This window comes from Planococcus citri, chromosome 2 (genome assembly GCF_950023065.1).
Source record: "Planococcus citri chromosome 2, ihPlaCitr1.1, whole genome shotgun sequence".
In the NCBI taxonomy this organism is placed as follows: domain Eukaryota; kingdom Metazoa; phylum Arthropoda; class Insecta; order Hemiptera; family Pseudococcidae; genus Planococcus; species Planococcus citri.
This window is the reverse complement of record NC_088678.1, coordinates 61,708,659-61,723,293: the sequence shown is the minus strand read 5'-3', so window position 1 is coordinate 61,723,293 and position 14,635 is coordinate 61,708,659. Positions and strand designations below refer to the sequence as shown.

The following is a 14,635-nucleotide window of genomic DNA, read 5'->3' as shown; positions in this document are numbered from 1 at the left end:
AAGTTATGTCTTTCCATGCGCTGGCATGAATAATGTAAAATATTTTGGAAGAAAAAATTTTCAAAATTCGAATTGACCCAAAAATTATTGATTTTCAAAATCTCATCGCAGTAAAAAATAAGCAATCACGCTGAAAGATCAGTACAATGCGGGCAAAAGCACTCAAGTAGGTACCTAATTTACTTCGTCAAAAATTGACTGAAAAATTTGAAGAAAAAAAAACATTTTATTTTACAGTACCTACTTATATTGTTTTTTTTTCAAATAATCTAAATTTTATTTTCAAGTCAATTATACAAATATCATCGCCTTATTGGAAAAATTGTGGAACACCTTCGTAATTAATATGGCTACTTTCATGTTGTCCATCGTTATTATTAGGTTGAGCAGGATTGGCGACCACCATACCAGGTCCCAATTCATCCGTAAGAATCTGAACCATATCTACAGGGTGAGATTCAGGTGGTGGTGACTGAAGTTCATCTGGATTTTGCATGAGAACTCTGGCAAGCTTGTTTTTAGTAGGTGGCAGCGCATTTTTCTCCAACCAGTCTGCAAAAAGTGAATGTCAATTTTAAATGCTCTAACAAGCCGGAATCATGCCAGGTATCTGGCTTCAATTTGAACACTGAAAGAAATGAATAGCAAAACGATGCAATGAGCACCGCAAAACGCGGTAATTTTGGTATAGGTACATTACTAATGTAATGAGTGAATCAAGAGTGGTAACCATTCCCGAACTGAGATGGATTGATTTCTATATTCAATTCCTATACCAAAATTACCGCGTTTTGCGGTACTCATTGCCATTCATTTCTTTCAGTGAATGTAAATGCGTTTTTTGAAAAGAGCATGAGCTGAAACCCTCATAACCAGAATTTCAGCTGCTCAAATTGATTTTTTGATTTTTGACGAATTTTTGAAAATCTCAAAATTAGGATAATCAATAATCATTTTTGACGATTTATGCATTTTTTTTCAAGAAGAAAGGAGTGCGAATTAGTCTTGAAATTCCTTAATACGTATCACCTTATGATACAAATTTTATCTACGAGTATCTTGGTCAATTTGGTAGAATTTTGATTTTTTCCCTAATTTTTGGTGCAAATTTGGTTTTCAAAAATTCGCTAAAAATTGATTTGGGCAGCTGAATTCCAGTCGTTGGGCCGTTTCAGATCATGTTCTTTCTGAAAATCGCGATTCCGTTCAAAAAGAAAGCAGACATATCGGAGTGGTTATTTTGTAAGCAGAATTATCAAGGGCTTAATAACGTATGTAAATGCTTTACCATAAAGTGGTTCATCGTAGCCAGTCTCTGTAAATTTAAATCATAATATTTTATAAAGCTTCAGTTGAATAGGTATTTACTCGTATGAAGTAATCTACTCAGTTATGGTTCATGTATGTACCTTCCAAAATCTTCATAATTTCAAACATACTTACTCAAACCGGCTTCCCAATGTATACAGCTTTCGTAATCGAAAAAGGCAGCTGGAAAATTTATAATTGGTTGGTTTCACGATAATACTATTTCAAATTACGTTTTCTAAAGTATGTATTAAAAATCGTCCAAGTAGGTACATATTATTTGCTTACTCGCCAATTCTCGATCCATACTTTCTAACGCATCTTTTGTCGGTAGGTTCGCGTAAATATCGTAGATGGTATCATAAACACCGCTGTATATGCCGATCCAACTTTCTCCAACTTCTGCAATTTCCTTGAGATCTGACCATTTGAAGGTAAAATTGTAATGAAGAATTAAAACGAGTTTTTTATACACATTAAACGCAAAACAAAAAAAAATGAAAAATGTTGAATAGAATATTAAATAATTGTTAAAAAGAAAAAAATTAACCCAATCCTTTTTGGCTAAAAAATATTGGAAATTTGTTTGAAGATTGTTGCGTTTTATCTTGATTTTTTTCATTACAACAAATTATCATTATTTCGACTTTTGGAGTCTCCCCAAACCTCATTTTTCTACTGTTATTGAACTTACTCGTGAATTCGTTTTGTTTACATACTGTGCAAAAAGTAATTATTGATCGTATTAGTGTATTTTGATTTTAAAAAATTGGATCTGAGAATGAAGTCACAGTAGTGTGATTACCCACATTGCACGAAATTATTGAGGAATGACATGATTTCTTCTCCTTCTATTTCTTTTTTAGCTACAGGAATTGGAATAAGACGTATTATTAGTATTAGAGGCTTTTTGGCTGTCTCTTGAAGAGAAATCAAATTACTTACGTGGTTGTTCTTTTATCTGGTGTATTTGAACGGTTAATATGTTTTTAATTCTATTGAGGAAAGTTTGAACGCATTCTTCGCTGCATTCTACAATTCCTGGAATATGAAATCGCAATAATTCAGACGATATGGATGTCTCAATATTCTTCACTTATACAGGCGTCTAAATTTGTCTTCGAGCATAAATAAAAAATATAGAATAAAGATTTGCTGGTTTTTACCTATTCTTCGAATGCGTTCTAGATGATTGAGAAACATGGAGAGAAGAAAATATTACTACTAAGTATACCAATTAACTATTTACTGAACATGTGTTCAGAAAAATAAAAAATACAGAGAAGATGTGATGATCTTTTACCTTCTTCGATTTCTGAATAATCGAGGATCGTAGCGAAAATGAAAAATAGGTAATAATTACTTCTTTCCAAATGTTGTGGGTATTTTATAAACATACAAATACACTTAGTTAGTCAATTACATATACATACGTTCATTGAGGTCATTGAAATTGACAAATTCGTTAGAATTACACAAGCCTTTTGGAAGCAGACATATAAAAAAATTAATCAATTAAAATCGCGATATACCTAGACCTACCTACCTATTTTGTGCATGAAATATTACAGAAGTATGTACCTACCTAAAGCGAATCTTGCAAATTCGCTGCAATCTTCGGCTCTAGGAGGCTCCCAAATATTTTGCCCATCGTAATGTTTGGAGGTATTTGGAGGACCTGCAGAAGAGACAGAACCTGTGGGCGGAGGATTGAACGGAACCAAAGCCATAGATTGCTCAGGATCAGACCTGGTCTCTGGCTGAGTAGATCTGTCTGCCACTTGCACAGGGGCAGAACCTGCTGGCTGAGGATTGGCCACAATAATAGCCATAGAGTGTTCATTTCCAGAAGTAGCATCTGACTGAGAACTTGCCGGAACCAAAGCCATATTATTATGCTGTTGATCGTGTTGTTCTGATTGAGATTGTGCCAACGACACCGATGGGGCAGACTCTTCAGTTTGTTTCTCGTGTTGGTCTCTCTGCTTGTCTAAAAGTGAATAACCATAAATCATGTATCGAGAATATAAGATTAAGGCATCGCTAGTATTTTGAAGACATGTTGATATTTCTTTGTTGATGGTGTTTGGTTCGCTCGTACTCGTAGAAGCTACATCTGTCTCTTTATTTCGTTGCGCTTCTTGATATTTCTTTTCTATTCCTTCTGCAGAAAGACTGATACAAAAAGCTATCAATAGGTAGTGAAAGTTGCAATTATTAAAATGAATTGGTCGAGTATAGAATTTTTCGAAAGGTTGGCCGAGTTTCATACTTCCTAGAAATTCCGCAGCTGACAAGTTTTTACGTATTTCTTCTGGGTACAAGGGCTCGATGGTTTCTCGCAAACAACGTCCAACAGCTGAAAAGAATCATGTTTAACGTCAAGGGAACAAAAGCTATTGAATTCAGTTGAAGTATTTTTTTTCTGACTGTTGTGAAAGTACACGAAGAAACTGAAGGTGCTTTGATTTTCAAGTGACGAAATTAAATCACCGAGTATTTTTTGGTAAATTAAATTTTTGTAATTTTTCTGTAAATTATGCTTATTGTATTTTTTTTTTTTTTTTTAGTAAATTACTGGTAGGTATTTATTGAGGGCAAGGTGCAATTTTTTTTACGTAATTTACCAAAAATTACCACTTAATTTACCATTTCAAAAAGTACTGCGTAATTGTCTAAAAATTACTAATAAGTTTAGGTACCTAAAATTACCACGTAACGTAATTTACCAAAAATTTATAATTAATTTAATTTACTGAAAATTACCACATAACGTAATTCACCAAAAATTTCCAATTAATTTACTGAAAATTACCATGTGATTTACCAAAAATTACCACATATAACGTAATCAACTGAAAATTACCACGTAACGTAATTAACTGAAAACTACCACGTAACGTAATTGACTGAAAATTACCACATAATATAATTTACTGAAAATTACCACGTAATTTACCAAGAATTACCAATTGATTTACCGAAAATTATCACGTAATTTACTGAAAGATACCTTGTAATTTACTAAAAATTACCACATAACGTAATTTACTGAAATTTACCACGTAACGTAATTTATTGAAAATTGACACGTAATTTGCCAAAAACATTGCCACGTAATTCTTGACAAATTATGTGGCAATTTTTTTGGCAAATTACGTGGTAATTTAATTTTTGATAAATTACGTTAAGTGGTAATTTTCAGTAAATTACATGATAATTTTCGGTATACTAATATGTAATTTTTGGTAAATCACGTTGTCATTTTTGGTAAATTACGTGGTAATTGTTTGGCAAATTACGTGATAATTTTCGGTAAATTATGTTACTTGGTAATTAAGTAAATTACCAAGTAATATAAATTTATTAAAAATTAGTAAATTAAATTTATTATTTTTTAATAAATTTATGTTACGTGGTAATTTTCAGTAAATTACGTTGCATGGTAATTTTCAGTAAATTACGTTGCATGGTAATTTTCAGTAAATTACGTGGTAATTTCTCGACATATTACGAGTACATATAAGGTTATTTTTTCATAAGTTTCTGGTGTTTTTTGGCGAATCACATGGTAATTTTTTGGTTAATCACACGGTAATTTTTTGGTAAATTGCGTTCTAATTTTTTTGTAAGTTTTTGTCTATTTTTCATAAATACCGAATACTTTTAGTACCTAAATTACAATGGTCATGAAAACTTTGCAAAAAATTATATCTTGAGTTTCATCTTTTAAAAATGACTTTCTAATATCTTGCAATCCTTTTGAAAACTTGAAAAAAGTCATGTTATTTTCCCATCGATTACGTTTTATTATCAAGAAGCCAAATTTTATGCGTACCGGGCCCGCATTGACTCTTTAACATCCCTGCAGCTAAAAACATATTTTTTGCACACAATTTAACTTCTGGCCAAGTTTGAAAATTTATTTTTTACCGTATTTTATATAAGTTCAAAATTCACGAAATTGAAAAAAATCATTCAAAACTGAGAAATATTTACTGAAGTAGCTAAAAGTTTGAGTTTGGGGGGGGGGAGGGGTCGGTCGAATATGTTGTTTGGATCTTATGAGTTCTCTACAGGAGAATAAGTGACGCAAAAAGTATGTACTTACCAAGTCGTTCTGCTTTGGTGGCAACTATGCCTGACGTATTCATTTTTTCATTAGTTTGGAAAAAGTATGAAAATTGCTGTTATTAGGTTTTTGCACACGAGTAGAAGTTATGAGAGTAAAACTTACGAAAATCTGCAGCTTTTCCTGAACTGGATGGTTCTGTTGCCGAAATAAGGCTTATAGAGGAAACTGAACAGATGAGTAACCAATTTGTTTTAATGAATTTTATAGGACATCGTCATCTTATATAGGTAAATTAATATTTCCATATGGATCGTTACCTAGGATAAGTGAAATGAAGAACACCATCATTCTAGTTGCAAATTGTACAAAATGAAATTATGAATTATGAATATCTGTGCGAAAAATTGTGAAGAATTTTCATCAACGTATGAAAGATTTCGTGAACGATATGAATTCTCGAATCAGAATTTCAATCAAACACCTATTCAAACATTATGTGACGTATAGATTGCGTTCTTTCTACGTTTTGTAAAAAATTTATACGTTGTGTTTGCATAGGTTTAGTCATGGATGAAATGTTGCCAAATCATCGTACCTACGTTAATTATCTACTCAGGCAAATTGCTCAACATTTGGTTTATGGCATGTTTTCGAGCTCCTGAATCAAGTTGATGAAACCTCCAGCGGATTTTCAAATTTTTTAGTTTTAGAATGAATTGCAATAGAAAAAGCTTTGAATAGGAATTGACTGTCTTTGTGATCATTTCGATCGATTGAAGATTAAAAATCAGCTCATTTCACGAGCCGAGTTTTTTCAACGTCAGAAAATCCAAGAATCGGCTGAAGACTTCAGATTGACCCAAAACTATCACCAATGTATTAACTAGAGAAATCCTAGAAAAAGAGATTTAAAAAATTCAAAACACGCTTGAACGTAAATGTGACATTTATTTCATCGTCATCAATGAACATTGATCACATTTTTTCAAATACCTACCTACCTAATCGTATCCTATTTGTTATCTATGTACATTTTCTTGCAATTCAGCCGAATAGTAAGTTTCATCGATGGGAATATCCACGTCTACATCTTTAATAACTCCTTGAAAGTTATACGATTCGATTAATGGCTCGATGTACCCTACATAAATATCGTATATGCGTCTATCACTCGATTTTTGCCTCAATCCCATAACTATAACTTGGACATCATCGCCAGATACACAAGTTGTTACCGGGAATCGATGACGATACGAGAACAAAATATAGGAAATGGAAATATGAACGTAGAATGTATGCACTTGCATATTTGTTATTAATGACTCAATTGATTTAGCGCTCTTTCCGCCAAAAAATCTCTTATAATAGTCGTCTACTTTGAAGATTGCGCATGCGCAAAGTTGCTTCAACAAATGATCGTCCAGTTTCGAAGTACTCGTAGCAGATGAAGAATATCCGAAAATCATTTTTGATACTGAAATTGTTAATCAACTGATTTATTATGCTTCAATTAAAAAATGTCAATTGCCTACCTTTTGAGCGAGAAACTCACAGTGACTTAGTCTTGGGAATTCGCTTCTAAATTGAGCTCTCAAATATTTATACTTGTCTGGTTGGTATTTTTGACCCATGCAAGCGTTCGGATCAACTAATAGGAAATTTGACCAAAGTTCACAGGATATCAACACCAAAGTAAATTTCATATTTTAAATTATTTGTACGTACGTACTCGCGATTGACTTGAACCAACCATAGTGAAAAATCAGAAACAATCTGAGTTATATTTGAACGCACTTAACGAACTTGTGGTGTACCTGTCGATTTGACACATGTTACTGAGGAAAAAAAATATGTACTTGCGAACATTTTACTTGATTGCTGAAAAAATTGCGGAAAATCGAGTGATGGGTGACTCGACGAAGCATTGAAAATAGGTTAGGAGGTCGTACTTATGTACATATGTAGGTATGTATATGTGTATTTGGCATGTGGTAGGTACACATTAATAGAGATACGTACTTCAATGACTGTGGCATTGGCCTTAAGTTGATTTGAATCTCAATGTCAAAAAATTTTAACGTAGGTACTGGTACATAGGTACAAAATTCAAACCTCTTTCTAGTTGTACTCAACACGACGATGTCGAAGTTTTTACACAGTTTTTTCCTGTTGAAAGTAACTACTCGTACATTAATATTTGTAGTAAAATTTTTCATATTTCCAAAGGGAGTTCTCTAACCGGTACAAAAACCTTCGAAACAGACGGAAAGAAATCGAAAGAGGACTCCAAAATACACCACCAGCAAATGTTTCAGCAGCTGAAATTCATTTTCAGATTTTTGACAAATTTTTGCAAAATTCAAATTTGGCCCATTTCTTATGAAGAAAAATCCAGCGGATTTTCGGATTCTCTGGATTTCTAAAAAACGCTGTTAGTGGAGTGAAAATGAAATTCAGTATATGCCAACTTCGATGTTCCCTCTTAAGGTATAAAGTCTATCCATTTTCACCCCCCTGTGGAATTTTTTTTCTTAAACTGGAGAATCACAAAATCGGCTGGAGACTCCAGAACACTTTGAAACCATCACCAATCGATTCGGAAGGTCATGAATTTTGAAAATACAAAGTACCTAAATCGATCGAAAGGGTCGCGAAGATGGTAAATTCAACTTTATTAGGTAGGTGCTGAATTACATACATTTACATATTATTTTATTGACCTTAAGAAGGTCGAAAAAAAGAATTCAAACTAAATTTCAGCCTTTGATGTCAATTTGACCGAATTTCGATTTTTTTCACGAGAATGGGGCTGTCAAATTTAAATTTTCGAAAATTTGCCACTTTGAAAAATTAATTTCAGTTTTTTGGTGTGTTTTGAAATCCTTTTTTGATTCTCTAGGACAAAAAAATGCAAGCCTTGTGAAAATTTTTCACCATTTTCCCCTCCTCTAAAGAAAGCAAGTATTTTTCATTTTTTTTTTTTTTTTAAGGAGTTGCTTGCAAAACAAAATTTTTCCACAAGTTTTCCTCCATGAAGAAGTCCCTCCTCTCTTCCGGTGCAAAAAATGGTAATTTCATGTTCTAGAAAATATTTTTTGGAGAGGTTTCTCCTTCAGAATTTTTTCCAAATTTTGTAAAAAAGTATTTTTGAAATAAATCTCCATCGTCTGTATTTTAATGATGAAGCTTACAATCATGAAGAAATTGCAGAATCATCCATCTTGCCCCCCTATTTTTAGTGGCATTGCTCTTTTGTCTGGTTCAATAATTCAAATTTCGTCTGTTTCGATTCGATCATTTTAATCTACCAATTGATACGTAATACGATAATAATACTCATAAATAGGTACTAATGAGCTCTTCTTTTATTTTTATTGATCAATTTTCGAATTCGATCAGTCAATTTTAAATCAATTGAAATTGGTTCATTTTAACTATAAAATAGGTCAGTTTTTTTTGTTAAAAAAGTTGACCTTTTTCATAAATTTAATCTGATCGCTTCTGTTTCAAACCCGGTCAAGTTTGGATGTTCCCTGAATTCAATTTGATGCGATCAGATCTAATCAGCTAAATGTTTTGATAGGCAAGAACCTCTTGAGGTTTCACACTCCGATTTGAACGGAACCGCGATTTTTGGAAAGAGCAATAAGAGCATAGTCTAAAACCCCCAAAACCGAATTTCAGCTGCCCACGTTTTTTAAAACTCAAAATTGACTGTTTTTGGCGATTTATGCATTTTTTTAAAAAGTACGTACTTGATCAGTAAAAATAGTCGAAATAAATCCCAAAACTAATATCAATGACCAAAATCCAAATTTCACCATTTCCAGCCATTCTGGAGCCTCCAGCACGATTTTCAATTTCTCCAGAATTTTGAATTTGCTCCAGAAGGCGTGAATATGAAGTTGGGCAGCTAAAAATCGAGTTGTGTATTATACTCGACCTGTTCAACGAGTTTATCTACATTTGAGTTAATTTTGGGAGTAAACTTGATTTTTTGGATTTTTTAATTTTGAAAAAAGCTGGTCAAAAAACCACTCTTGAGGTGTCACTCTCAAAATCGGCTCAAATGTGGATAAACTCGTCAAACAAGTCGAGTGTATTACACAACTCGATTTTTAGCTGCCCAACTTTATATTCACGCCTTCTGGAGCAAATTCAAAATTCTGGAGAAATGGAAAATCGCGCTGGAGGCTTCAGAACGCCTGGAAATTGTGAAATTTGGATTTGGAGAGTTAGTTTTGGACAAAATACAGCAATTCGCGTGAATTTCGAAAACTTCCACGCAAACGGGAAACTTTTGATTTTTTGCATTTTTCAATTTTGAAAAAAGCTGGTAAAAGAACCACTTTTGAGGTGTCATTCTCAAAATCAGCTCAAATGTGAATAAACTCGTTGAACAGGTCGAGTGTAATACACAACTCGATTTTTAGCTGCCCAACTGCATATTCAAGCCTTCTGAAGCAAATTGAAAATTCTGGAGAAATTGAAAAATCGCGCTGGAGCCTCCAGGATGGCTGGAAATGGCGAAATTTGGATTTGGGTCATTGACATTAGTTTTAGGATTTATTTTGACCATTTTTACTGATCAAGTACGTACTTTTTAAAAAAATGCCTAAATCGCCAAAAACAGTCAATTTTGAATTTTCAAACGTTCGTCAAAAATCGAAAAATGAACGTGGGCTGCTGAAAATTCGGTTTTGGGAGTTTTAGATTATGCTCTTTCCAAAAATCGCGGTCCCGTTCAAATCGGAGTGTGACACCTCAAGAGGTTTCCTTGTTAGATCTGTTCAGATTCGATCAAATCCAATGATTCCCCCCTCCGGTCATCGAATCATTTATGTTCATTGAAGATGACGGGAATTCAGAAAAAATGATTTCAATGTATTTTTGAATCAACTTAAACTTCTTTCATGCATCATGCAGAAAACTCCCTCCCTCTTCCCCCACTAATAAAAAAAAGTTGGTATAGCTATTTTTAGCGAAGTCAATTTCAATTCTTCCAATAGATTTTGTTCTCATCCGAAGCTCCTGTTGTTAATTTTTTGTGACAAGGAAGGTATTTTATTCGTGAGGAAAATTCTTTCGGCTGCACAAAACTAAAAATTCTCTTCCAAAGTAAAGTTCTGAGAGCTGAATGTTTTTTTTTTTTTTTATGTTATGTAGGTGAATTTTTTTAAATTTAGGTTCTTTTGAACGCTATTTTTTTTTTGACTTGTGGATTTATAAAAATTCAAGTCCGGTTTAATTTAGGCTATTATTCAAAAAAATCAAAATTTAATAAATCAAAATAGACGGCCGAAATTTGTTTTAAGTACCCTATATCCTATTTTTGAGCTTCATAGTCGGATTAATATACTTACCTATTTAATGATTTCGAGCCATTGGATATCTGGATTACCTGGTACCTATTTAGAAAAATAGTAAGTAATAGAAAAAGGCCAAAATAAAATTCAATGTCTCGAACCCTCAAATTTGATACCCTCTCAGTAACCTTTTTGATCATCATTTTTTTAGTAAATTTTTTTTTTTCAGAATTAGAAAATTTGAGAATTTGATGGAAATTTTGGAATGGCTTGAAACTACAATCAATCGATTCAGGATACGACACAATTTTATCGAGTTGTAGATAACATGGTTCAAATTCGAATTCTTTAAGAAGTTTTAGCTCATAAAATTTAGCCTGCTTTATCCACTTTTTTTTGTTTAGTTGAAAAAAAAAAAACGTTGATTGGGATACGTATTTCCCATTTTAGGATCGAAATTTACGATAACTGTTTATTATCTAATAAAGGATCGGGACCGAAGTATAAAAAAAATTCAAAATATTAGAATGTAATTAATGTCGCATTTATTTTATCATCATTAATAGATTCATCGATCACATTTTCAATTTCGGAAGTTGCCTACCCATATTCGAAAAGTTTCTTATTTACGCCTAGATTGTGTTGTTGTTTCAGTCATCTCGTTTCCTGGGGTGAATTTTCTTGCGTTCTTCGACTGAAAAGAAATCCAATCGTCGATTAATTTTTCGAATCCTTGGAATAGAAATGAAAAACAATAAAATAAACTTGCTTACTTTTTGATACGAAAATATTACAGCACTCACTACCAAAACCACACCCAATATTGATACAAGCATCCAATAAAACCATTGCTCAGAATACCAGGAGGCTAAAAACAAAACAACACGCGTTTTATTTCAACAAAAAACCATATAGATGGGTAACTTTTAGATATAGGTACTTGGATCGATTAGGTAACGAGGATTACTCAAAACTCGAAATTGAAAGATACTTACCATCGGTGACATTTAGATAAACAATCGCTTTCGCGGATTTACCACGACCATCTTCAACGAGGCATGCATACCTACCCGCATCGTCAAAAGTGACATTGGAGAATTTTAGTTCTTCGGGTTTTACTCCCTCTGAAGCATTCAGCTTAAAATAAAATAAAATATCTACCTATTGAAAAGTTTCATTTTCACTATTAATCTTTTATACAATTTACTGATACCTACAGGTGTTTCCTGATGTGACGAATTCATGTTGTGGTACCAATGGACAGTTAGAGAAGAATCAGCAACTGGGCATTTAAAACTGAATGAATCACCTATTTTCACTGTCGCATTGCTTGGCAATTCTGTGATGAATTGTGATGGTAGAAGTCTCTCTACACAAATGCAATACAGAATAAAATAATTATCGACTGGTTAGGCGATTTTAATGGGAAATAATTCCAGAATTGATGTTCCAATGTTTTTAGTGAACTTGAATTCAAGGTACTAGACTCACTTTTTACTTCAACTTCATATAAGTGGGAGAAAACATTGCCATTCAAGTCATCTACTGTACAAGTGTAATTTCCGGTATCATTTTGCTCACATTTCTTGATTTTCAGTTTGTATTCACTGTCTATGAATTCATGACCATTGGTTGTGATCCATTTACTGGGAGGTAAATTATTTTTTAGCCAGTTAACCTTTGGTACACGGAATCCTAAATATAAATTTCAAGAGCTGTGTATTTTAAAAGTTATAAAGAATTCTTGGATGAGCAACATTTTACCAACCTGTGCCGCATACAGGACATTTCAATACGATCTCATCACCTTCCTCGTATTTTTGAGTTTCATTTGCTGACTCTGATTTGGTATCGTAACGTAGCTCGCCGAGTTTACATACAGCAACAGGATCATCATCAACTATATCATCAGTAGGATCAGTTTGTGAATAATCACCATAATCGTCACTACCGTCACTTCCTCCTGTAAGATTTTCAAAATAGAAAGTTTAGTATCTTATGATTTGGTTATAAGTACCAATTATAGGGTGCAGCTGGTCTAAAAATTTAACAGTGTGATTTTCTTACTCGCAGGTAACAACTTTGTAGGCAGTAAGAGCAAAAAGTTTGTGTGTATTGTATCTACTTACTCGCACTATCCAAATTCATAATACATAATAACGCACTTAACATAAACAAAGTCACTGTTTTATTCATTTTAAAATAATTTATAGAAAAAATATTACTTTATAAAACACTATGACTGCAGATCGTGTGTTGTTAGATATCTTATAATTAAAGTAAACCTCCGTCGAATGGAAATTAATCGCTCATTTATCGACTTCCTCTGTTTCGTAGTTGAACTTATCATAATATTTTATCGAGTTTCATACGCCATAATGCGACAAAATTTTTGCCAAGTTTAATTTATCTTTTCAATGTTTGATAAATGCGTATCGCTTTCTTAAAAATAAAAATTTAAAATTAAAAAAAAAATAACAAGCTAGTGAAGTAGGTTAACTAATTGTAACCTAGTTCATACTTTGTAATTGTATTTTTTTCATATTACGGCTGTTGAACAATGAATACCTATATAACAGAAAATTGTCACATGACAACAAATTTTTTGAACCTGACGAAGCTGGATGGAAAAAGCATGCAAATAAACATCACCGCAGTCAAATTTTCAAGCGCCTAAGTCCATTTTCAGATTTAAAAAAATCAAATTTTGGCTAAAAATGTAAAAAAAATCAAAATTTTGTCACACTGACCTTAGAAGCTAAAATTTTGTATGCACTCCATTTTTGACCTCTTAAATCGATTTAAAACAGAGTCGAACCGTTTTGAGCTGATGGAGCCTCCCGCAGATTGTTTTCCAATCCGTGAATTTTTATGGAAACTTTAAAATCAGTCTAATGAATTTTTAAAAATTCGCTAAAAATCGAAAAATCAATTGAGACAGTTGAAATTTGATTACAAGTGGACAATTCGAGTGGGCTCCCTGTCTGAATGAGAAATAAATTACGTTCTGCTTTAACTTCTTGTCATTGAATCAATGTAAATGATTTATCTCTTTAAAAATTTAGAAATTTTCCATATTCCTAGCACGGTTGAAAACTGGCTGGTAAAAAATCATAGTTTCCTTTTTGGTATTTTTCTCTGACAGAAGTCTAAAAAGTTTTTTTATATTTGCAAAAAAAAAGATCGTCTGAGTTCTGTTCGAATATGTGAAAATCTGTTTAATGTGTATTTCAGAGACATACTTACTTGAATCAGACTGAAGTAGTATTCTATAAGGGTACAGGAACGATTAAAAAGAACAGCTCTTGTCTCTGAAGAATATTGTCAATCTTGAACTTCTAGACTATAATCCATACACAAAAAAGACGTGCTCTAGAAGTTGATTTTGTATTTTTTTTTCGGGGACCAAAAAAATGCGCTGCCAAAATGAAGGTACTACCTGCCCCATTCAGAAAAGTGCAATTTTGAAATTTTTACCCCGCACAACGAGGGGACAGACCCTCAAAAAGGTGATTTTGAAGACATGGTCGGGACCGAAAAAACTCGACGGGGTTGTGTTGGGGGACTTCTCCCGATGCCAAATATGTAATTTTTTCCGTGAAACCCTGCACAACTGCATTCTATGGCACTTTGAATGCAATTTTTATGCATTTTTGATGGTAAAATGGCTCTTATGTCCAGGATATGGCTGAGGACCGAACGATTCTTGGACGTTTGTTAGAAGGGGCTATTTGAAACCCAACTGCGAAAAAACGGCGAAAAAATACGATCACAACGCGATTTTATGAGCACTAATAGGCTTGTTACCACTCCCCCACCCCCAGAATTAAATAATGCATTGTCTATTCGATAATATCGATGCGACCCATCAAATTGGTATAAAATTTCGCGCTGAACTCAAAAATCGCAATCATTTTTAATTCTGACCCCCCGCGGTGGAGTTTTG

At 33.1% G+C, this 14,635-nt stretch overlaps 3 protein-coding genes across 3 annotated transcripts; all 3 read right to left on the bottom strand.

The window, feature by feature from the left end:
* Positions 1–254: 254 nt before the first annotated feature.
* Positions 255–2,553, bottom strand: LOC135836928 (uncharacterized). The gene is made up of 8 exons (XM_065352005.1): positions 2,475–2,553; positions 2,254–2,349; positions 2,118–2,174; positions 2,003–2,026; positions 1,597–1,728; positions 1,444–1,491; positions 1,289–1,315; positions 255–552 (listed from the first exon to the last, which is right to left on the bottom strand). Exons 1-8 carry the CDS (start codon positions 2,509–2,511, stop codon positions 311–313), a joined length of 663 nt encoding a protein of 220 aa, XP_065208077.1. The 5' UTR covers positions 2,512–2,553; the 3' UTR covers positions 255–310.
* Positions 2,554–2,587: 34 nt separating this feature from the next.
* On the bottom strand, positions 2,588–5,850 carry LOC135836927 (uncharacterized). Its single transcript, XM_065352004.1, has 6 exons — positions 5,701–5,850; positions 5,546–5,608; positions 5,420–5,449; positions 3,581–3,667; positions 2,894–3,496; positions 2,588–2,789 (listed from the first exon to the last, which is right to left on the bottom strand). The coding sequence occupies exons 1-6, from the start codon at positions 5,729–5,731 to the stop codon at positions 2,728–2,730; spliced, it is 876 nt and encodes a 291-aa protein (XP_065208076.1). The 5' UTR covers positions 5,732–5,850; the 3' UTR covers positions 2,588–2,727.
* A 5,361-nt stretch (positions 5,851–11,211) lies between these two features.
* LOC135836926 (fibroblast growth factor receptor 1-like) lies at positions 11,212–12,994 on the bottom strand. Its single transcript, XM_065352003.1, has 7 exons — positions 12,819–12,994; positions 12,458–12,652; positions 12,181–12,384; positions 11,907–12,058; positions 11,685–11,826; positions 11,463–11,557; positions 11,212–11,383 (listed from the first exon to the last, which is right to left on the bottom strand). The coding sequence occupies exons 1-7, from the start codon at positions 12,883–12,885 to the stop codon at positions 11,312–11,314; spliced, it is 927 nt and encodes a 308-aa protein (XP_065208075.1). The 5' UTR covers positions 12,886–12,994; the 3' UTR covers positions 11,212–11,311.
* Positions 12,995–14,635: the final 1,641 nt, after the last annotated feature.